Source organism: Ptiloglossa arizonensis, chromosome 4 (genome assembly GCF_051014685.1).
Source record: "Ptiloglossa arizonensis isolate GNS036 chromosome 4, iyPtiAriz1_principal, whole genome shotgun sequence".
Classification (NCBI taxonomy): domain Eukaryota; kingdom Metazoa; phylum Arthropoda; class Insecta; order Hymenoptera; family Colletidae; genus Ptiloglossa; species Ptiloglossa arizonensis.
The window spans coordinates 21,799,426-21,822,490 of NC_135051.1; the positions used below are offsets into that span (position 1 = coordinate 21,799,426).

At 28.5% G+C, this 23,065-nt stretch overlaps 5 protein-coding genes across 25 annotated transcripts in view; 3 read left to right on the forward strand and 2 right to left on the reverse strand.

Annotated features, from left to right (window-relative positions):
* Positions 1-3,453: 3,453 nt before the first annotated feature.
* Nvd (cholesterol 7-desaturase nvd) lies at positions 3,454-8,567 on the forward strand. Its single transcript, XM_076309251.1, has 6 exons — positions 3,454-3,586; positions 5,221-5,405; positions 5,494-5,660; positions 5,845-6,023; positions 7,443-7,823; positions 8,331-8,567. The coding sequence occupies exons 1-6, from the start codon at positions 3,497-3,499 to the stop codon at positions 8,565-8,567; spliced, it is 1,239 nt and encodes a 412-aa protein (XP_076165366.1). The 5' UTR covers positions 3,454-3,496.
* Positions 8,568-8,896: 329 nt separating this feature from the next.
* Positions 8,897-16,136, forward strand: Cn-iiib (cytosolic 5'-nucleotidase IIIB). 5 transcript variants are annotated; one of them, XR_012991901.1, is made up of 8 exons: positions 9,312-9,382; positions 9,456-9,487; positions 10,036-10,134; positions 10,515-10,584; positions 10,822-11,174; positions 11,676-11,906; positions 12,431-12,802; positions 13,286-13,397. XR_012991901.1 is itself a non-coding variant. In XM_076310535.1 (8 exons), the coding sequence occupies exons 1-7, from the start codon at positions 9,328-9,330 to the stop codon at positions 12,789-12,791; spliced, it is 867 nt and encodes a 288-aa protein (XP_076166650.1). In that variant the 5' UTR covers positions 9,312-9,327; the 3' UTR covers positions 12,792-12,802; positions 15,386-16,136. The 5 variants fall into 5 exon arrangements, 2 of the variants coding, with proteins under 2 accessions (XP_076166650.1, XP_076166649.1); XM_076310535.1 differs by lacking the exon at positions 13,286-13,397 and adding an exon at positions 15,386-16,136 and having other exon boundaries at positions 12,765-12,802; XR_012991902.1 differs by lacking the exons at positions 9,312-9,382; positions 9,456-9,487 and adding an exon at positions 8,897-9,021 and having other exon boundaries at positions 13,286-13,395.
* A 75-nt stretch (positions 16,137-16,211) lies between these two features.
* On the reverse strand, positions 16,212-19,752 carry LOC143146329 (5-taurinomethyluridine-[tRNA] synthase subunit GTPB3, mitochondrial). 9 transcript variants are annotated; one of them, XM_076310524.1, is made up of 6 exons: positions 19,078-19,190; positions 18,922-19,009; positions 18,017-18,236; positions 17,609-17,829; positions 16,729-17,441; positions 16,212-16,567 (listed from the first exon to the last, which is right to left on the reverse strand). In XM_076310524.1, the coding sequence occupies exons 3-6, from the start codon at positions 18,195-18,197 to the stop codon at positions 16,327-16,329; spliced, it is 1,356 nt and encodes a 451-aa protein (XP_076166639.1). In that variant the 5' UTR covers positions 18,198-18,236; positions 18,922-19,009; positions 19,078-19,190; the 3' UTR covers positions 16,212-16,326. The 9 variants fall into 9 exon arrangements, with proteins under 9 accessions (XP_076166639.1, XP_076166641.1, XP_076166642.1 ...); XM_076310526.1 differs by having other exon boundaries at positions 18,922-19,003; positions 19,078-19,189; XM_076310531.1 differs by having other exon boundaries at positions 16,214-16,567; positions 18,017-18,190.
* On the forward strand, positions 18,953-22,697 carry Hinfp (Histone H4 transcription factor). The gene is made up of 5 exons (XM_076310522.1): positions 18,953-20,009; positions 20,434-20,770; positions 21,149-21,464; positions 21,789-22,086; positions 22,166-22,697. Exons 1-5 carry the CDS (start codon positions 19,527-19,529, stop codon positions 22,406-22,408), a joined length of 1,677 nt encoding a protein of 558 aa, XP_076166637.1. The 5' UTR covers positions 18,953-19,526; the 3' UTR covers positions 22,409-22,697.
* The window catches only part of Pyd (zonula occludens-like protein polychaetoid), a 30,258-nt gene continuing 29,593 nt past the window's right edge, over positions 22,401-23,065 (reverse strand). For 5 of the 9 annotated variants that reach the window (XM_076310515.1, XM_076310518.1, XM_076310517.1 and 2 more), the window contains one exon: positions 22,403-22,985. In XM_076310515.1, coding sequence (XP_076166630.1) covers positions 22,693-22,985 — 293 coding nt within the window. In that variant the 3' untranslated portion in view covers positions 22,403-22,692. Of the gene's footprint in view, positions 22,986-23,065 lie in introns of all 9 variants that reach the window. The other 4 variants (XM_076310513.1, XM_076310511.1, XM_076310512.1 and 1 more) reach the window with 2 other exon arrangements.

Genomic DNA, 23,065 nt, shown 5'->3' on the forward strand with positions numbered 1-23,065 from the left:
AGTGATAATCGTTTGTAACGCTTGTTTTCGTTTTTCTTCGTTTCTTTGATTCGTTAAGTTTATTCCTCGTTTGTTAAATCGTTTGTTAAAAATATTGTTGTAGAGACGGTGTTACGAAAATTAGGAGTTTTTTGTTAAAAGTATTGTTGCACTTTTGTTAAGTTTGTTGCGCGCTCTCTCTTGTTCTCGTTAATGTTAACGTTTCGTTAAAGTTAATGTTAAATTTGACAAAACAGAAAATCGAAGTTACATTGTTTTAAGTTGTTTTTGTTACATTTTTGCAAAAAAAAAAAAAAAAAAGAAAATATTTTACGTTGAAAGTATTCGATTTTTACGCATAAAAAATTTAAACGTTAATTTGTGCGTGAAAAATCGTCCATATACTTTTCACATAAAATGTACAAAACAAAAAATTTCTTATGGACATTTTGTTTCTGTTTATAGCTGGTTAATGAAAATATTTTCCATTGTTCATTGTTTCACAGAAAATGTTTTTTTAACTGTTGATATTTGTTGCTAATTATGTTAATAGTTGACTAAAAAAAAAAAAATTGTTTAAAATTTTAGACATTGTTTTTGTTTCTTTTCTTTTTTTGGTGTTCACCGAAGTGCCTTCAGTTTGTTATTTGATCTATCATGTTGGCCGATCATTCATGAAAACCATAAATGTGTGAACGAATGAATTGGTATGCGAACGTATTCTAAAGCACAATATATGAATGAATTAACGATTCGATTGATTCATTTATGTATTCATTAGCGAATTATTGTATTAATGTTAAGGTAAATCGATCACTTCGTCTCTTGTATACTAAGCTATTACCGATTACTGAACGAATAAATAAAGAAAATTAATTGATTCGTCTGTTCACTTATTGATTATTCGACATCATTGTTTGTCGGCTTGTCAATCAGTCGTTGTACACGCGTGTACTTGGTAAAATAATAGTTTAAAAAAGTGATTCGACCGATAAATCAATAACATAATTATTCATTAATAGAATCGTGGGCGAATTCAACCGTATAGTATGTAATTACTTTACATAGTTATTCCTTAGTATTACGTGCGTATGAGTGAATTTTTGTCAATATTCCCTTTTTCGAATAGTTTCGATTAGAATTCAACAATTCGATATAAATGCTGTAAACATCAATGAACAATGAGAGAAGACTTGACTTGTATTATGCGTGTATTGATAATGATTTATCATTTAGAACACTTTTCTTGTTCTGTAAAGTACTTAAGATGTACAATACATAATAAACATGTGTAAATATCGAATACATTTCTTTGCTTCATTTTTCCAATTTAATCATCCTCTCCCTCAGTAATTTTTCCTATCGCTTGTCCCATTAAATCATGACTTAGTGCTTGTATACATAGTCTAATTATGTCCCTACGGTTGTGTTTCAATAACACTAAAGATCTCAAAATTGTATTATCTTTTATCCCTCGAGCACGCGATTAAAGCGGTAATTAAATTCCAATATTATTCCTCGAACATTGTCGCGATTGGATTAATTAAACGACAATAATTACCTAATTCCGTTTCACTTAGAATATTTCACTTTAAAATATCCACTCTTAGAACAAGATACTTGTGATCGGTTTTTGTTTCTTTCTAGCTAGATGTAATCTTCGAAACCGACCTGCATTCTCTGCGTTTGAAATAAATTCTCGTTGACCTTAAACTCCGAAAGGATTTCGAATTTTGTGTTTCCTCGAATCCGTTGTTCTCGTACTTAAAATTCAAATGGGTTTCTAGAAGTATTCTCCGTGTCGAGGATAACAAATTTCCGAAACCTTTGAATTCGGCGTTAAATTATGGAAAATTAGAGTTTAACTGGACGCGTCCGATCGACGGCCGAGGTGTGTATGTTAAAGGGAAGCAGGGTCCAGAGGAAAATAAATGTGGAAAAGCCTGGGAGCACAGATAGAAACTGACGGATACCGATAACCGGAATCGATAAAACGAAACCTGGGAAAGAGAAGGCAAGGAGGTTAAGTAGAAGCAGAACGATTCGTGATGGAACGAAAGATATGCAACAAGGACTTGGAAATTGGTTGTGGTCGTACATAGTTCAGAGTGGAAAAATGTGGCGATCGACGTTCGCTGGAAAGGGCAAGCATTATATTTCAAACTGACAAATATTTCGGAACGTTCGATTGTTTCACGGTGCACCGTTTTCGGCGTGACGTTTCATCTCGCGATAAAATAATAATCGATGTTTGAGGAAGAATAAAAAGAATCCCCCCCCCCCCCCCCAAGAGAATTAATATTACGAGACCAGAAGGTAGATAACAATAACGATGTGATATGAAATTTTATACAAAGTAATATTTTCGAATTATCGAAATTTCGTTGCATTAGAAGAAAGCATTTCTTCAGACAAATACATTACAGTTGATTTCGATTCAACGAAAATCTGTAATAGAGAACGCCGAAGAAGGTGGTCTACCACAAGAAGGTATAAAAGGCTCTGTCTAAGGAATGAAGTGGTTCAGTCGTTCGAAAAACGATCGAGGGTTCAGAATCAGTCTGGAAGGCCCTTCTGCGGGCTTCTTCATCTCTTCTTTTTCCAACTCTTCCTTCGATCTAGCGTGGTCCTCTTTGGTTCCATAATTTCTCCGGCAAGACAGTTCTTTAAAATTGTGTTCGATATAATATAATAAAGCGGGGGCACTGAAACTAATACTAACGACGAAAATCGAATAGAAGAAAATTGAAGATCGAAGGTCCCAAGGAAGAGAGGTCAACAAAGTGAATAGAAGAAGAAGAAGAAGAGGATTTGAACTAAAGATTTTGAAGGAAAGGAAGAGAGAGTTCGTAGGTGAAGAAAGATTAGCGGATGTTCGAAGCCGAGAGAAAATCGATTTCTCCGTTTGTTCGTATTCAAACAAAATTTTAACAGTTAAACGACCGAGTGAAAACAGTTAAGATTTCAGATTTCAGATTCTCGTTTCTTTTTTGGCCTATGAATAAAGTAACGAGGAGTTAAAAGTGAAATTTGGAAAAAGTGAAGCCTCATTGAAAACGAAGTTTAGGAAACAAGTACGTTCCACGAGTAGGGATAAATATTAAAAGTGGGGGGGAGGGAATAAGAAGAGCAAAGAGAAGAAGGGCATAAAAAGAGAAGAGAATAGTGGAAGAGGAAGGGAAGACTAAAGAAGGAAGAGAGGACGGAAGGAAGAAGAGGGGTGAAGGGAGAATGGTAAAAGAGGGAAAGGAATAAAGCAGGAAGAAAAAGGGAGTGTGAAGGAAGACGGAAGGAAAGGAAGAAGGGAGAACGAAGTAGAGCAGTGGAAGAGGGAAGGAAGGAAAGAAAAATAGAAGAGGCAAAGAGTGGAGGAAAAAGGAAAGAAGGGAAGACCGCAGAAAGAGGGAGAGTGAGAGCAAGGAGTAAGAGAGGTGGCTCCGAAGGTGTTCCAGAGGGACAAGTTTTTCGAGTGCACTTGCTCTTCTTCGTTCGGGGGCAGAGGGTGAAGAAGACAGCGATGGCCGGATGGTGGAGCCTCGGTGGTGCTTTTCTTCTGCTTTTTGGTATTCTCCTTGCTCCCTATTTGTACAAGATCAACTGGATCAAGGTGAGTCTTCTTTGATACCTTTGCCCGGCTTACCTACTTATACAGTATTTTACTTGCGTCTTCGCGACTCTTAAACCCGACGGATATTTTCTGCTCATAGAGAGAAAAATAGAAACCATTGGAACAACACCAATTAACGAAACTGTTCGACTAAAAATTACTACCAGAGACTAATTTAAAAAAAAATTTTCGTTAGACCAAAGTGAACATTCTTTCGGTCCAAAGAGCAATAGTACAGCGAAGGATTACTATATATTTGTATTCTTTTAGTCTTCAGGGTAGAAGGCTAAAATCATAATATGAAAACGTACAAAAATTCTGAAGAAATATTATGTATCATGTAGCCCATCAATAGTATAACAGTATAATCGATATAATAACGATAATGAAAGATCAACCTTGTATCCTGAAGGGTGTCATCGACATTGGTTGAAACGGTGATATATAAACGTTACGAAAACAAATTTCACTGCAATTTATCTAACATTATTCATTGATTTAAGAGGGAAAAGTGAAAATTAAAACTTTTAAATACAATACTTTACGAATCTTTAAAATTTTCAAGTTCACCTACTTACGTATTCTCATCGAACGGGAACGTGCTTTTTGTACATTTTGTTCATTTAATTATACATAAAACGTGATCCCTTACCCCGTTTTAATTGGCTTTTATTTAACTGCGAAGAGGTGAAAATGTTTGTTCTTATATTGAATTTAATAAAAACACGAAAAAGCTGGTAAAACCTAAAGATCGCGTTAGCTTGCCATAGAATTAGCATTAAATTTCAATCGAAAACGAGCCAGGTCTGCGTCAAAGTTACGTATATTGCAATGCTACGTCAACTGTTACCGGATATACATTACTCATTCTCTTGTTCAACTCAACAATACCTTTTTGATTCGAGCGAAGAAACTAAGGTAATAAATCGATAAGAAAATTGAGGAAAACCGTCCTCGTCTGTGATAGAGTCACTTTCCTCTTGTTCCATTTGTTATGCCTCGATTGTATGTAATTTGACATAAAAAAAACATGTCCAACGTGAGTACAAGCCAACGCGATAACATTATGTGTTATGATGAGGAAGCAAATATCTTTTGCGCGTGACATCATAAAAGTAGAGGAATCCTTTTTCTTCGTATCAGCGATTCGTGACATCCTTTAAAAGGAAATCGTTCAATACCCTATGGTAATATCAAATATTTAGAAGCAAAGATACATTTTAATGATATTTATAACGATAATTGACCATCAGATGGATTTATTTAAATTTATAGGAGCTGTCACTAACTTTGGACAAGAAGTATACCAAATTTTTGCTCAACTTATTTAACCAATGACGATGTATAAACATTTTTTAATATCATTTTACACATTTTCGTCGAAAAGAAATTGTATTATTAATAATAGAAATATCGAATTTATTGCACCGTGCACAATGACGAATAGATGAAATTCAACATTATTTTCTGTTATATGTGATCGTTGTAATATTTCTAATGTTAATTCCGCTACTCGTTAATATTAGTTTATTTCCGTACAGTATTATCGACGAAAATTATTTACTCAATAATATTTCACTTAGCACGAAAAACTTCAGAGTAACTATCACTTCTTCTTATTTCTTTTTGTTTAGGATCTAAGGCTAGTGGGTGACAACAAAAGGGTTCTGGCAAATCATTTAGAATCGAAGAAACGCAAATTGGGAAAACTTCCTCCCGTTTATCCGAATGGATGGTTTGCCCTCTTAGAAAGTTCTCAATTGGAAAAAGCCCAAGTGAAACACGTGGCGGCACTTGGACAAAATTTTGCCGTTTTTAGGTAATTCAATATTATATATTTTATCCGATCTACTGAGATTCTACTGACAAAATTAAATGGAATAATTAACAGCAATATTCGTTTAAAGAACAAATAAAGGGACGGTAAGGATTTTAGACGCTTACTGTCCTCATCTTGGCGCTAACATGGCAGAGGGTGGTCGTGTGAAGGGGGATTGTTTAGAATGTCCTTTCCATGGTTGGCAGTTTCGTGGTTCCGATGGACATTGCGAACACATTCCATACTCTGACAAAGGTAATTTATGCAGATTACCGCATTATTTAATTACTTGTATCTTCCTGTCAAATTTATCCTCTATCTTGTCTCCTCTTCTTAACTATTTTTCCCTCCAAACGGAGTTAAACCGTGTTGTTATTCTTTTTTGTTTCCCTTCAAATTATATAGTATGACGGATCCTCACTTATTATTCCTATTTTAGTGCCGCACATTGCGAAAACAAAAACTTGGAAGAGTTGCGAAGCTAATGAGATTATTTTCGTTTGGTACCATGCGGAAGGATTGGAACCAAGTTGGCAGCCGCAGACAATCAGTCATGTATTAAATCGAGCATGGCGTTATCAAGGTCGAAACGAATTCCTTATCAACTGCCACATACAGGTTAGTTTAATGAAGTTGGAAACAAATTTTTTGGTCTACTCTGATTTTATAATTAAATAGACACTCTAACCAATAAACAAATCTTATTTTTGAAAATTTCAGAAATACGCTCTTTAAGTGTATGTCGCTTCTGATTCGTCACTCTAGGACAATCGACCTCGTTACATTTTTATCGATAATTATTTGATACACACTGCTAACGATAAGTAAAATTGTTTTACAGTCAATTTCAAAAACTTTAATTTCCGCCAAATTCTGTTCTCCATTTATGCGGAAATAAAATGAGAGAAGAAGCACTGAAATTGTCAAATTACTTTATTCGAATCGAAACAATTTTACGAAGTATCGATATAGAAAAGCTATTAATAAACGTTTAAAATAATATTTAAAACTAACGAACCCACAAAAACATTGTTCATAATTATAGATAGCTTTGCATTAACAGAACATGTAAGTATAAATAGTGGGTATTTCACAATATTAGATTTGTGAGTCCTCATAGTGAAAACAGTGAATGAAAAATGTTCAGTTATCGATTGAAGTGTTTAAAAACTAAGATTAATGAATAAAACAAATTCCTTAAATTTATCATGGAAACTAAAATCAAGGAAACCAACTTGCCATTAATTTCTCGATCGACAAAGATCTCTTAGCCTTTCTCTTTTTCTTTTTCCTGTTTTTAGATATCTTTTAAGTAAGGCAGATGGATATTTGAAATAAGAAATGGATTTTGGACTCCTTGATTGCAACCTCCATGATGAATCCTAAGAACAATGATCAATACATCGTTTCAGGTACGAACAGGTAAGAAATACGTCGATATAGCTGACAAAATGTGAACAGAATTAAAACTTCTTTTCGCGAATAACTGTTTAAATCAGTAAAAATAATTTTACAAACAATGCAATAAATTAAAAAAAAAAAAAGACGCATACACTGGTTGAAATAAAAATAATTAAATAAAATTGAATGAAAATATTCAAAAAAATGAATTCACGTTCACAAAAAAAAAAACGACATTGAAATCAAACAGAATTTTGTTTTCTGTTCTATTATAGACCAATAATGTGTAAAATTACATTATTTTTGTATAACAAACTATCTGAACCATTTTCCTAATGCTACAAATATTTCGGAGATTTTTAACAAATATAATTTTAATGATAATAATTATTACTCTGCCGATACCATGTACATATGTAGATATTCTTCCTAATTTTACGATATAATCGCCATACTACAATTTCAGCATTATCTCATATTGTCTTTCCATAGTTAGCGTTACAAATTTCTATTTTGACTATTACTAAGCAACAATGCGATAAAAGTGGTTCTACTGTAATACTTAATTTAACAAACTATTCAAAAAATTGTAAAGTTACAACAAAAAATAAATTCAGAATATATTACGTGTTATAGGAAGTTGCAGAAAATGGCGCCGATACAGCACACCTGAGTGCAGTGCATGGACCAATAATCTTTTCAAATTTTATATACCCGTTTTCTTGTATCGCTCGTCATTCTTGGACGAACGTTGGTTGGAGACCACACAATTTGTTCTCGGAAAGCAAGAGCTCCGACGGAGACGAACCAAAGAAGCAAAGCAGCGAAAACTTGAGTCACAGAGCATATACAACTCTAAAGCACAGTTTAGTTCTGTTCAAGAAGTACAAACTTTTGAACTTGGATGTGCACGTTCAGCAAATCGGTCCAGGCTATGTTGAATTGACGATGGACACCTATTTTGGGCGCATGTGCATTTTTCAAACAGTGACACCGATGGAACCCCTTTTACAAAAGGTTCCTTATTTTAATTAAATTTTTAAAGCCATATTTTTTACGCTTTTTCATAATTTTATTTGTTTACATTAATTTAATAAACTATATCCTCGTAGGTTTACGTAATTTTTATTTGATAAATTAGAAGAATCCTATTTCATTATTTTCATATAAATTTTTAATGAAACAAAGTATTAACGAAGGAAGTTGTTACATCGAGTCGTTAACAACACAAATATTCCATTAATCTTGTTTCTTTATTTTTTGTTAATATTTATATCGATATATTTTAACCGAAAAGGAATGAATTCCAATGGAATGCAACATAATGGATTTTTAAAGTTATAATTTTTAATAAAGGAAAGTTGCAATAACATTTGTTGTTTTTTACTTAAAGATCTTCATCCGATAAATTTTCTAATAAGAATTTGAGGAAAAAAATGAAACCGAAGTGACATACTTTATTAACATTATTATTATTATTATTATTGTTATTATTATTAATATTATTGTTATTGTTGTTATTAGGTGACTCATTTAATTTATGCCGCACCGCTACTTGCTCCATACACCTGTATGATATTCTTAGGAGAGTGTTTAATGTTTGAAAGAGATGTAGCCATTTGGAACCGCAAGAAATATGAAAAACAGCCGCTCCTCGTGAAAGAAGAGAAAAGTATTCTTAATTACCGCAGGTGGTACTCTCAATTTTATTCACAGCATAGTCCCAGTTATCATTCAGCTATGAGATCTTTACAATGGTAGCATATATTTTTTCTGTTATAATTGAAGATCTTTCAATTTTTAAAGATATCCGACAAGATTTTATAATATTAATTATAATAGTATTAATGATTAAAAACTATAAATATTATCTAATGTAATAAAATATATAAATACCAATTTCATTTGCATAATGTTAATAATGCCTTTTTTGGGCGTAAAGTTCGCTATATATAGTCAATTGAAAATTCAAATACTATGTAAGAGACTATATTATTCCTCATAAGTATTATTAAATGTTCTACCACAAAAGTAGATTATTTATGAATCACTTTATTATTGCACCTTCTCCCTACTGTTGATACATAGTACTAAAATCCACAGTCACGTGACACATACCATATATTTAATACCTCGAAAACAATTAGATCCCTCAAATTAGAATTATTTTTTTCGTGCAGGAAAAACTATGATCCACGAATTAAGCCTCGAAGATGTAAGTAATTTAAATTTCTCGCAGTTTTTTTCTTAGCCAATTGAATTTGACTTAATGTTATTTCAATACTTAGACGGTTAATACATCACACATAACCTTAATTGAATTGTGTTTTCTCAACATTCACTCTAGAAATTACTTTTAACTACAATCATTTTATTAGAGAATTACAAATATGAATAATTTATATTTAGAAGGTTTATAATTGAAAAAATGACTGATTAAACTTCTCTCCTTACTTAATATGCTTTATATAATGTTTCATTCTTTCAGAAAATAGTATGTCAAATGGTATAACAAAATTTAATGGTAAACAAAGAAAAATTTAATGTTAAATGGTGTAAAGGAAAAATTGAAAGAAGTAATTTATATACAAATTTGACAAAACTTGGTCATATATTATATTATACTTAGAAAAAAAATTATTGTTTTAGAAATGTACATATGTCGGTGTGGCTTTTATAAAGTGAGGTTAAAATAATTAAAGAATATTATAAACGTGATTCTAAAACAAAAAGCAATCTAATTTTTTTAATATTATACGTTTCGCATGCCTTAAGATGGAAAATTTATTATTTTAATTAAGATGAAAATTAGTGGAAAATTAGTAATAAAAGTTAGCCCCTTATGCAATTCAATTAAGTTTATTGTATATTTTATATTTTTGTTTAAATTAGTATACATATTAACTAAAATAACAAAATTAATATCTTCAACAAAATTTTAAGATGATTTTTTAGATCTAAAATTTCACACAAGAGAAATTACAAATGTAAAAAAGAATTCAAATTCGAAAAGTAAAATAAAAATCAAGCATATACATACCAAAGCAAGATACTTTTTATCATTTCTTAACAACACTAAGTTCCAATGGATATTAATGAATAATAAATTTTTATTTTAAATTGTGTTCAAAAATATGATTTATTATTAGACAATTTTATTTTAAATATTAACATATTTAACTTATTTTTGTAATACTAATCAAATTTTTTAATTTTATTTTTTATATAGTTTCCAACGCTGCAATCAAAACATGTCCATATTAAAGACAAAGAACGTCTTCTGAGGATAATAAACACAATTTTGAAGGATGGTTGTAATTCTTTGCAGGTATATCTATTATTGTTTATATCACACTTATGTTATCATCGTAAAAGTGATCATATAAATTGAATTTATATATTCACTATAAAAGTGTATATTACTTTGAAAGTTAAAGAAAATATTTGTTGTACTTAATAATTTCTACAAAATTATGTGTTTACAGTAATTCCTTGATTATCTGATTCTTGTTTATTTGATTCCTAGATTATTCAACCATCCAATTGTAAAGCAAAATATTCATTTATTACAATAACAATACAACTTAAAAATATATAATTTGCAAATTTAATTATTTATAACCAATTTACTTTATATTTGTAAATCAAGTGTCATAGCCTTTTGGGTTGTGACGTTACATTTAGTAATTTAAAATATTTTACTTTCAGATTGTTACTGATTTTGATTTAACATTAACAAAACAACATGTTAATGGTGCAAAAGTTCTCAGCAGTTTTGGTAAGTAAACATGTAAATAGTATCTGTATTTTATTAGTGGAATGAAATTTTAAGTTGTGTCTAGTTTAAATATTATTACAAATAAACAAATAGCAAATAATTTTAAGTTGTAAGTTTTATATAAGTAATGAGAACCTACATTTAGATATATTTAGTTGAGTTCTTCTACATACTTCTCCTTTTAAAATAATAGAATTTATGCAAAGGAAAAAAACAGTTTTTAATTTTAAAATATAGGAATCTTCAACAAATGTAAGCAACTTCCACAAACTTATACACAGGCGTCAACTCATCTCTACAATACATATAGGCCAATTGAAATCGATCCTTATTTGCCACTTGAAATAAAAATACAAGAAATGAAACATTGGATAGTTGAGACAGAAGAAAGACTAAAAGAAATACCCTTTGATCCTGATGAGTTATCAGAAGTGACTAAGATTTATGGAACAGATTTCAGGGATGGTACTAAAGAACTTTTTGAAAAACTACAATCTGCCGGAGTACCAATATTAGTTTTTAGTGCTGGCTTAGGAGATATTGTTGAACTTCTTTTAAGAAATCAAGGGGTTCTATTTGATAATGTAAAGGTAATATATTTAACAATTTTTATAATGGTACTGAATTGATTTTCAATATAATGTAATAAATATTTCACTTTTGGTAATTGCTTTATTTTTGAAAATAGAACATGTTACAGGCTACAATTGTTTGATTTTGGGGGAGATATTTGTCTGGTTCTAAATGGATTTTTCAAAAATCATGCAAAATCACTAACATTTTCTATATGGAATTTTTAATTTAAAAAATTATGCATTTTAAAAAATAATTTTTATAGTTTTATACATACTATTTTTAAAAATATTGGTTTCAACTGTCTTTGACTCATCTATTCAAACAATTCCTGCCAGCAACAATTTTTATCATCTTTCAAAATTAAAGAGATATTCAGTTGAGCTACTTTAAATACTTCACTCTGTGCAATAAATCTATTTTAAACGTTTTTAATATTGATACCAACTTGATAGTAGTAAAAATAAAATTACGAGTAATATAATAATAGTAATCAAAATTCTTATTTTATTAATAAGGTAATCTCAAATTTTCTTAAATATGAAGATGGAAAGTTAGCAGGCTTTAAAAATAAGACACTACTTCATGTTTTAAATAAAAATGAACATGTCATAGAACAAGAGTATCTTAAAGTTCTTGAAGGAAGAAAAAATGTTGTTTTAATGGGTGATCATACAGGAGATGCTTCAATGGTAGATGGTATAGTAGATGCACATGCAGTACTAAAAATTGGTTTTCTCTATGACCATGTAAGTGTTACATATTTTATTAAATATTTCTTAAGTATTAATTTCATATTGTTTTTTATGAGTTTTTATATTACACAAAATTATAAAGGACTATAATCCATATATAAAACCTACTAAGGGAAAATAGGAAATATCCAAAAGTTTTTATTTATATCTTTTGCATATATAAATATCCAAAAGTATATGTATATATATATTGCTTTCATTTAAGCCTCAAGAATTAGAACTACTTTCCTTATCGAACAGTACTTTTTTCTTTCATTTTTAACCTACAAGCCAATACTATCCTTTAGTTAGTAACAGACAACTACTAAACTTGTTTTGACAAACATATGGATATTTTCTGCTTTTTCCTGATAATCTTCACATATTGATATTGTTAATAATTTAATAAGATATAAAATGTCATCTATAATATAAGATTTATATAATAATACATGAAAAATACAAAACATGAATATAATTTAGTAAATAAAGCTAGTATATTTAATAATCACTTGAAACATCTTGTAATTATTTTCTAGGTCGAAAGTAGTTTGTCTTCATACAAGGAAAAATTTGACATTGTCTTAGTTGATGATCAAACAATGGAAGTTCCAATTAATATACTACAAAAATTATTTTAGAATTTCTAGTAAAAAGTTGTTCGAATATATATATTTTTTTTTATATTTTAATCCTATTAATTCTCGAAAAGAAAAAGAAATAATGCATTAGATGCAAATATTATATTGGAGATATGTACTAATTATAAAGATCTAGAGTCTCTGTTAAATATCCATTCGATCGCATTAATTCATTCCCTATTTAACGAATGGTTATTGGCCCGGAACAACCAAGATTCGTTTTTTTTCTTAGCAAGCATCGCAATTGGAACGAAGCTAGTGACTTTTTTTGTAAGTGCAAACAAATTAATGCAATTGGGTGTTCATATACTATAAAATTCCCTACATACTATGGAGGTATATTTTAAGAGAAAGCAAGTTGAGAACCATTTACCGCCTAACGCGCAGTGTATTCATTGTTAACCACAAAATAAGTGTGTTTTTCGGTAATAAAAATTTCGTAACTTTAACTTTGAAATAGACAATTAAAACGTAAGTTATTTCTAATTTGTTTTTACTTGAATCAATTAAATGTTAAATTGTAGTTTTGTTTGATGAAAACAAATTGTATTAAATCAATACATCATAACTTGATACGACAGTATTGAACTCTAAAGTACAATTCGATTAATCGATTCCGGTCGGTATCAAGTATTATATTGTAGTTAAAATCGATGACAAGTCATAAATCGACCTAAGATTCGATATGAATTAACTTCAATAATTTCAAATCATGATTTACGAATGATAAATTTAAAAATATGTGTTTTATAGGTATTATTTGTTGATTAAGAGAATAATTGTTTAAAAAGAAACTCTTATTTTCTTTTAAAAAGTACCATACCAAAAAAAAAACTATCTATATTAAAAGTAGTAATATATTTGAAAATTAAATGAATAGTACTGCAGAAGCTTGTAATCAATTCAAAAAGGATTACGACGCGTGCTTCAAATTTTGGTTTTCCGAAAAATTTCTGAAAGGTGATTTTGACGATTCAATGTGTTCAAAATATTTTAAATTATACAACCAGTGCCTGCAGGTAATTACATTTGAATCTTTTATTATTTACTTTTATATATTTAGTTTTTCAATTTAACTGAATAATTTTAAACATTCGTACTTTATTTCAAGAATACTAAAATAAAACCAAATAATTGAGTGAAATTTTGTTCGTATGCACATTTCTTCGTAGATAATCATACAATGTAGATTAGAGAAAATTAAATTTTTTAAATCTTCAATTAAATTGTGGAGTAGTACTAAAAATATATTTGATAATATTAGAAATTATTGTATATTGATATAACCTGTGGTATCCGTTTTTATGAATTAAATTTAAGTTGAGGAAAAAAATAGAAAACAAAAAATTTAAGAAGAATTTTGGAGATATTGTATGTATTTATTTATAAATGATATTTCTAATCCCTTTTTAATTCAAACTACATTGTATTGTAAAAAAAATTATACAAAATGAATCATATAATGAGTTACAAGTTTTTTCTTCTGAAAATGTTATTGACAATAACAAAATTCTTTTTTAATATTTTGAACTTCCTTGGCTCATTTTTTATGCGATACATACTTACCGTATTGCTATTGATTTGTCGATAAACATACTTTGAAAAGAAAAATTTTATTTCGATTAAACGACGTATAATTTTGAATACTTTTTGATAATTCGTTAAAAATAAGTAACAGTAATTTGAGATATTTTTCATATTATGTATAATTAAGAAGAAATAATGAAAAATATTGTTTATAAGAATACTTTCGATTTTCTACGTGATAAACGGAAGCGAAATTGATAGTGATATAATATACATATACGTATATGTATACTGTAAATATCGTATTCAGGACTTCAATTAGTCCTAAGTTATAAAAATAGAATTTTGTTATTGTCATGAAAAATTCTTGGAAAAAACAACTCGTAACACTTGTACATCTCAACATTTATAATGATATCTTGTAAATTGAAATATTGATGGTGCAAAATGACTAAAACGAATTTCTAATTTATGAAACAAATAAATTACATATTTCGTCTTATATGAGTTACAAGAAAATAAAACAAATTTTCATGAATAGTCGAAATATAATGTTGGTTTAACTGATGTTTGAACTCACAAATGTGAATGATAGAACGGAAAGTTTTTAAAAATTTCGATAGAAATTAACACAACAATAAATTATGGAGGCTTGCAAAGAATTGAAAGAAAAATACGACCACTGCTTTAATGTCTGGTTTTCTGAAAAATTTTTACGTGGGAATTATGACGATAGTGATTGTGCATCGTTACTTAAAGTTTATACTGAGTGTGTCACGGTAAGTTAGTTTTAGAAAAAATTACAGTTTATTTTTTTATTCCCTAACCTCGGTTTGGGCCTTTTAATATATATGTACATTCAATATCCATAAGTTAAATAAATAGAGAAGGTGTATTTGAACAATTAAATAATTACATGTCTTGCAAAATTTTAATATCCTTATGATTTGAAATTATGCATGTTATGCTGATAGTTTTTAAAGATGAAATAATAATCTTTTAAAAATAAAGAATACGAATTGTATTAAAATTTGTACAATTTAAAAGTATATTAACCTCAATTTAATATTATGTTAATCACGTGTGAAATTTTTAAATTCAAACTGATGTTAAATTGATCTAATTGGAAATATATAAATAGCAAAAATTGTTAAATATTTAGATATTTAACAATTGGAAAAATGTGATTCAAATTTGTTATAAACTTTTTTACAATTTTTCAATTGTATATAACCTTGTGTTAAATATTAAGTTATTAGAATGAAATAAAATATATAAAAATAATTAATTTTTATATTAAAACACTTTAATTATATTATGTTTCAGCAAGCAATGAAGGATCAAAATATAAACCTAGATGAAATTGAATTAATACATTTGGGGACAGACAAAGAGAAGGCAGCAGAAGGTTAATTTTGGGTGTAATTAAATTTACTTTTCTAATTCTTTGTTATGAAAGAAAAAGTGGATGGTATACAGTTAAATAAATTGTTATAATTATTATAATGTAATGTATAATTGTATTTTTCTTTTTGTTAATCCTTTCAATGTTTAGCCCATACAATGTAGAAACAAGGTAAGATACATCAAACTATTTAGCCCATCCTACATACAGGACAACCAAACTGCTTTGTCTATATAATAAATAATCAGGATATAGTGTTTAAGCTATAATTTCTTATGTCGCTAAACAAATATATATGTATACACAGAAGGTATGAAAAATAACTTTCTCTTTCTTATAGATCAAACTGTTTGGAATTTATATATCTTATACAAAAAGAAACTAAAGTTCAAAAACTCATTAGCAATTTCAATTATAACTTGTAGGTATGTTAATATCAAAACGTTTCATTACTGATTTACTAAGCACAAGAAAAGGCAAGGCAATCTGCTATACCAACACTAGTATTTCAGAGATTAGCCTCTTTTTTAAATATTATAGCATTAAAAAAAAACAAAAACAAATTCACAGATCCAGTATATTGCATGCTTATTTCAATGTGTTAATGGAAAAAAAATCAGAAAAATGACAAGATATTATTGGTAAAATTTTACCAATTGAACTGTGTATTTAAAATACTCTTATAATAATTACACAATAACAACTGTAAAAATATGTATAAAATATATTCTTTTTGACTATTTATATCGAATACAACTAATTTAAATAATAAAAAATAGTATTCTCTTTTATCTGTATTTCATTTTATTATACAGCAAAGGAATTAATATTATAATTAATCACATTTCCTTTTAAATAATTTTCATTTTCCAACACAAAATTTTTTAAATATAATATTAAGAATATCCTCACTGCTAATGGAACCTGTAATTTTTCCTAATTCTCTTGCTGCGCTCCTAATATCCTGCAAGGATATGGCTATATCATAATTCTGAATTTCTGTCTTTTTTAAATATGCTTGAAGATAATCGATTGCAAGTAATAAGTGACTTCTGTATCTTGCGTGACTTATTACAGGATTTTCTTCAGATGGATCACCACATCTGTAATTAATAAATTAGAATAAAATCTAATCAAAAATGGTTCATGGAAACTAAATATGTAAATATAATATATAGATTTTAATCAATATTCTCTAATTTTTGTACTACATATACTATGCTGGATACTGCAATAATTCTGATTGTATACATACGACACGTACATTTCCTTTAAACACTGTGTTAATTTGTTTATAAATTGCTCTAAGCCTTGTTGTGTTTTACATGAGAGAGTAACGATATTTTGTTTTTCCCATTTCTTCATCTCTTCCTTTTCAAGCAAATCTACTTTGTTCACTATTACAAGAACTTTCTCTGTTTTTATTCCCAAAAAGTTCTTATAATGTTCTAAAAATTCTTTAAAAGAACTTTTGAAACTCTTTTTTGCATTTATCATGCATATAACAAGGTCTGCTTTTTTTGTACATTCTTTTGCTCTTCTAATACTTTCTACTTCTATTTCATTTTCTGGATTATTTCTAATTCCTGCTGTATCTGCAAGAATTATTGGATATCCACAAATATTTATTGTTAGTTCAATAATATCTCTTGTTGTTCCTGGAAAAGGTGTGACAATAGCAGCACTTTTTTTTGAAAGAAGGTTTAAAAGGCTGCTTTTTCCCACATTTGGTTCTCCAAGGAGTGCCACACGTACTCCAGTACGCAAAATTTCTCCTTTTCTTCCATCCGACAGATGTTGTTGCATATCTATAGATAACTTCTGCAGTTGGGTTTTAGAATTTTCTAAGATATTAGATTCTAAACTGTGCTCTTCTGAGAAGTCAATATAAGCTTCCAAGCTAGCAAGACAATTTAAAAGAGTAATTCGCCAAGAGTCATAGAGTTTGCGAAGAGAACCACTGGTTTGATAAGAGGCCTGTTGAATTTTAATAATAAATTTTATAGTTTAAATTATACAACATGAAAAATTGAACAGAAGTCTAATATATTTAAAAATATTGTTACATAATACAACAAATTTGAAAATCTTTTATTCTTGTACAAAAATATGATTTAGTAACATCTTTATTGAAAGGTTTGTACTTGTTTGCGTTGTTTTTCAGTTTCTGCTTCAATTAGGTCTCCTATACCCTCTGCTTCAGTCAAATCCAATTTCCCATTTAAAAACGCTCTTTTAGTAAATTCTCCAGCAGATGCAGGCTGAAAATGCAACTTTGATAGTGCATTAAGGATTGATGTCACTACTGCAGGGCCTCCATGGACATGAAATTCTACAGAGTCCTCCCCAGTAAATGAGTTAGGTTCTAAAATTGATTATTATTTATTGAAAATAATAAATTTTTTGTTTAGTACTTTTTTTTCAATGTTATTACTTAAAACAATTGTACATCATTTTCTTACATATTATAATTAATTTGTGATGCAAATGCTAATTCTCAGAACAAAAATTAACACTATTTAGATTTTTTCTTTATTCTATGTTAAAACTACCTGGAAACCAAAGGCAAAGGCCTTTGTCTAGAACTTCTGTTGTTTCTGGATCCTGAATTTTTTGTAGAACAGCTTTTCTAGGTTTTAAATTAGTTATTTTAGTCATTTTTTGTAGGGCTACTGATGCATTTGGGCCAGATACCCGAATGATTGCTACTCCACATTTACCATATCCTTTCATGCAAAAAAGTATAATGACAAAACTTGTTCATATAGCACTCTAAACAAATAGTAATAACAATTACAGTATTACAGTATAATATTACAAAAAAACAATTACTCTAGTAATTTGTATTATTTATTCACAATTTAATTTATTCCTAAATAAATAAGTAAAATTTTATTTATGTTTGTTTTCTTATCTAATGTTAGGAATTAAAATTGAATATCTTTAAATTATGGCATTTCTGCAATGTTATTTATATTTGCAAAGTAAATACAAATTATTGATAGACATTTCAATTTTGTTATCATATATGCACGTTTTAAACAGTAAAGATTTAGACACACACAATATATGTTTAATAAAACTGTTACTGTTTAAAACATGCATGTATAATAACAAATATTTAATAGAAAAGATTTGTGTGTGTGTATGTGCAAATATAAATTTATTGTTACCAAAGTAGTATACAAATCTTACACATCTCATTCCTTTAAAAACAATTTTAAATCATGTAAAGCATTCTTTTTTTTAAGAACACGTCATAAAAAATAAAAATAGTCTACTTCAAAGATAAATGTTTCAACACAATTTGTAAAAAAATTATGCAAAAATATTTTTCTTTATTTTTATAATATATTTCAAATGGAAAATATTAGTTTCGCTTAATTTAATTCAATTTTAGTATATTTCTATTTCTTTTTGTACTGCTATGAATCGTAAATAAAATTCTTAAAATTGCCTTAAGTTGTGAGACGCATGCGCAGTTAAAATTGGCGGAATATGAGACATGTCTCGTTGTAGGAGAGTGTCGAACTTTCAAGCTAAAACTAAATAAGTCACATTATTCTATAGAAAATATAAAATATATGAAGAATGTAAAAACTAGTGTAACAACCGGAGGACAGTGCGAAAATTGTAGAATATTTTTTATATCCATCGACGTATCGTTGCAGTGAAATTTGTGAACCAAAATCTGTGCATCTCCTTCCCACGGACGCAGTCGATAATTTCCACTTTTGATCGTATAGAAATTTTCGAAGCATTTAAACGTTGAATAGTGAAATACCAAAAACTTTCTTTAATATAATACAACACTTTACTTTATAATTTATTTTACGTTAGATTACAATCAGGTTAAGTATTCAAACCCAAGAGCTAAGCACGAGCATTGATAAAAGAAATATAAGATTGAAGTCAAGGACTTATTGGTAATTTTAAGTTTAATAAAAAATCGAAGATTTAAAGTAAATCATTTAACTTTTTATATTCTTAATCTCTTGGAAAGGAACATAAACATAAAAAGAACAAAATTTATATATTAATTCTGTAGAAAGAGTTTTAAGAATGGCAGAATTCGCAAAAAAATTAATAACTAGTAAAGATATGCAACAACGGTGTAACGACTGGGTAGAATCTCAAAAAAATTTTACGTATATGGATGAAATACATTATAAAAGAAAACAAACTGACGATGATGACAGTTACAATACCGATTCCGAATTCGATTCTGTATCGGAATGTGGTGCAAAAAGAAGGAGGGTTGGTTTGCCGTTAAAGCGCGAAGTTTTCCATCTTTCTTGCGAGTGGATCGGTTGTGAATACGAAGCCAATCATGTCGAAAGATTTGTACAGCACGTGGCTCAACACGTGTCTGAATTAAATATACAGACCAATGAACAAGGTATTAATGTTTATGTATGTCAGTGGAGCGGTTGTTTTTATGAAAATAATGATCCTGACGAGATTTCGAGGCATGTAAATTACCATGCATACCATACAAAGTTAAAATGTATCGGGTCAAATATTCGCGCCAGAATTAAATTGCCTGTAAGGAATTATTCGATGTCTTTTTACTTTTTAAATAAAATAAAGAGTTTATTTTAAAAGAATTAGTTTCATCATTATGATTATTAAATAAAATAGTTTTAATTAAGTAGTAAAATTATTTTATACTAAAACAATTTTCGATATTATATCTGTATTTACATTAATTTCAATTTTTAAATTTACATTATTCTTTGATAAATTGCTTAAATGCATAATTTTTAACAATTTAAGAAACAAACTAGATAAATGTAAAATCAATAGTATTCTAATGATACTTCTCATTTCTTTTTTCAACATTATCATTTATAAAAAAATGCATATATTATATACATATACAAAGTGAAACATTATAATTTCACTTTTCATTAGTACAATGAAACAAATTTTTGTAACTTTACAATATGAATCTAATGTTTTCTTATAGAGATGTCGCAGAGATTCTGGTTGGAAAAATATTGTAGACCTTCCAGCACCTCTTCTTTGTCGCTGGGAGGAATGTTTAAAACGTTTTAGGAATTATCAGTTATACTTATACCATGTAACTGCTCACATTGAAGAAGGTCCACGAGGTAACAAAGTTGAGGGAGGCATAGAATGCAAATGGACAGGTTGCAATAGCTTGTATCCTAATTTGTATAAATTACGGGATCATACACGATGTCATACAAAGGAAAAAATTGTTGCCTGTCCAGATTGTGGTGCAACATTTGCATCTAATACAAAATTTCATGTACATTGCAAACGACAAATTCCAATTGACGGTAAAGTATTATATCAAGTTTTTAATTTTTCTATATCATATATCAAATACTAAAGCATGTGCAAACATACAACTTGAAAAATTATATAAAATTTAAATGACTTTTTCACATAGTTACATTAACTTGTATAAAAAACGTATTTATTCATATTTTGTACATTATAATAATACGAAATCTGGGTAACCATTTAATAGCAAATTTCTGTAAAAAAATAATATAAAATTAATGTTAAATAAATTTAAATAAGTAATTTTAGTAAAAAGTAAATTTAAATTCAAAATTTAATATTCTTTTCTAACACAAGTTAAATTATGTTAATTATGAAATAAAAAGATTAATCTAACTCCATTCATAAAAATAAATTTATTTGTTCATAAGTCCAGGGATTCCAGTGCTCTCATTGCAATAAGTTTTATCCTACGGAAGGAATCTTAAGGGACCATATGCGATTGCATGTTTTTAATTACAAATGCAGTCTTTGTGATATGAGCTGTGAATCACCAGCTGGTTTGGCTAAACATGTTAGATATCGGCATGTGTCTACTAGGAGCTTTCCCTGCCAACTTTGTAGTCATGCTGCCAAATCTCAACAGGATCTTGATTACCACATGTCAGTACATACAAATGGACCCAATTTTTCATGTCATTTTGAGGGATGTTTATACACATGCAAAGGCGCATATACTTTGGACAGGTAATGAGTAAGGCTACTTAAAATTCAAAAGAACAGAAATAGAAAAACTTCTAACTTTCATTACAACAATGTCAATAAACTTGTTTACATAAATGTGTCTGTATGAAATTGTATTTAAAGTGTATAAATGCACCCAAATTTATATGACTTGTAATTTATAAATATTATTTAATTAAGTTCTAAAGATATATATTGTTTGGTAAAGAATAGTAGTTAATTTTACGATTTTTGTTTTTTAACTTTTACTTTCATTAATAAAAAATTTGATAGGGATAATGAAAATAATTTGAAAATAAATTTTTAATAAATTTTTGGTATTCTAAGACATGTAGAACGAGTTCATGGGATGCAAGTACGGTGGTATTGCTGCCATGAATGCCCAATAAAGTACAGAAAAAGTTATGGGTTGACAAAACATTTAATCGAGGCACATCGTTTACAACTACCTAGTGGTCATACAAGATTTCAGTTTACGCATGATGAAGATGGCTGCTATAGATTGCAAATGGTTAGATATGAGGCTGTTGAAGAAGAAAGTGATTCTACAATTGGACAATCAAAAATTCAAGATAAAAGATACAAAATTAAATTAAATCAAAATTCCAGTATGCCTCAAGTTGAAGTAATATTTTTTCTTATTTTAGAATAAATACTTATAACAAATTTAAGTATAGAATCAAACAAAATTTTATCATTTTTAGATTTTTGAAGACTTAGATGAGAATGGGGAGGAAGATGGACAAAGAGGAACAGAAGAAAAGTCAAAAGCAGAGGGTTACCAGGGAAAATCGATGCCCGTTATTTCGAATATTCTAATATCAATTGATGAAACCGATGCTGAGGGAAATATAATTAGAAGTAGAATTGTAGAAGCGCAGGAAACAATGGAATTACCACCTTCCGAGGGATCACCATTAATTTTGACACAAATTAATTTCAATTAATTAATAAGAAATTTTAATGAAATTTAACAAAGATCAAATATACATTTTTTATTAACAAGACAATTAACTATCAGTGTATGTTTTTATGTATAGATTTTCCTTGTTTGACATGTTGGTGTTTTAAGCATATTCTACAGATTTCTGAAGTTAATTATACCAGAATGCAATAATTAATTCTTTATATGAAGTTAATAATTAAGTGTAAATTATTACATAATTAGTAATTATTTATATTTCAGGTAATTTTATTAAATATATTTCAATAAATAAGAATAAAATAATTACTAAGCAGTTGATCGTAGATCAAAACAAGCTTTGTCTTCTATTTCTAATGAATCTGGTGTATCTGTTATTGCAATTAACTCCCCATCGAAGTACAACTTTATTCTCGATTCTTCAGTATGTAATTCCTGTGCACATTTTGTCCAAAGAGTTTTAAAATTTTCATCTCGTTTAACTAATATTGTCAGACTCATCTTATTTGTTGTTTGTACTTTTATAACACAAACGTCTTCATTGACTTTTCCTTCTAGATTCTTTTGGAATATAGTACTGTCTTTTTTGATAATACCTCCTTCTATAAAAATATGTTTTCTTTAATTTTCTCTGATAAAAATGAAAAAAGACTAGCCTGTAATTCGTATCAAAATTAACTTT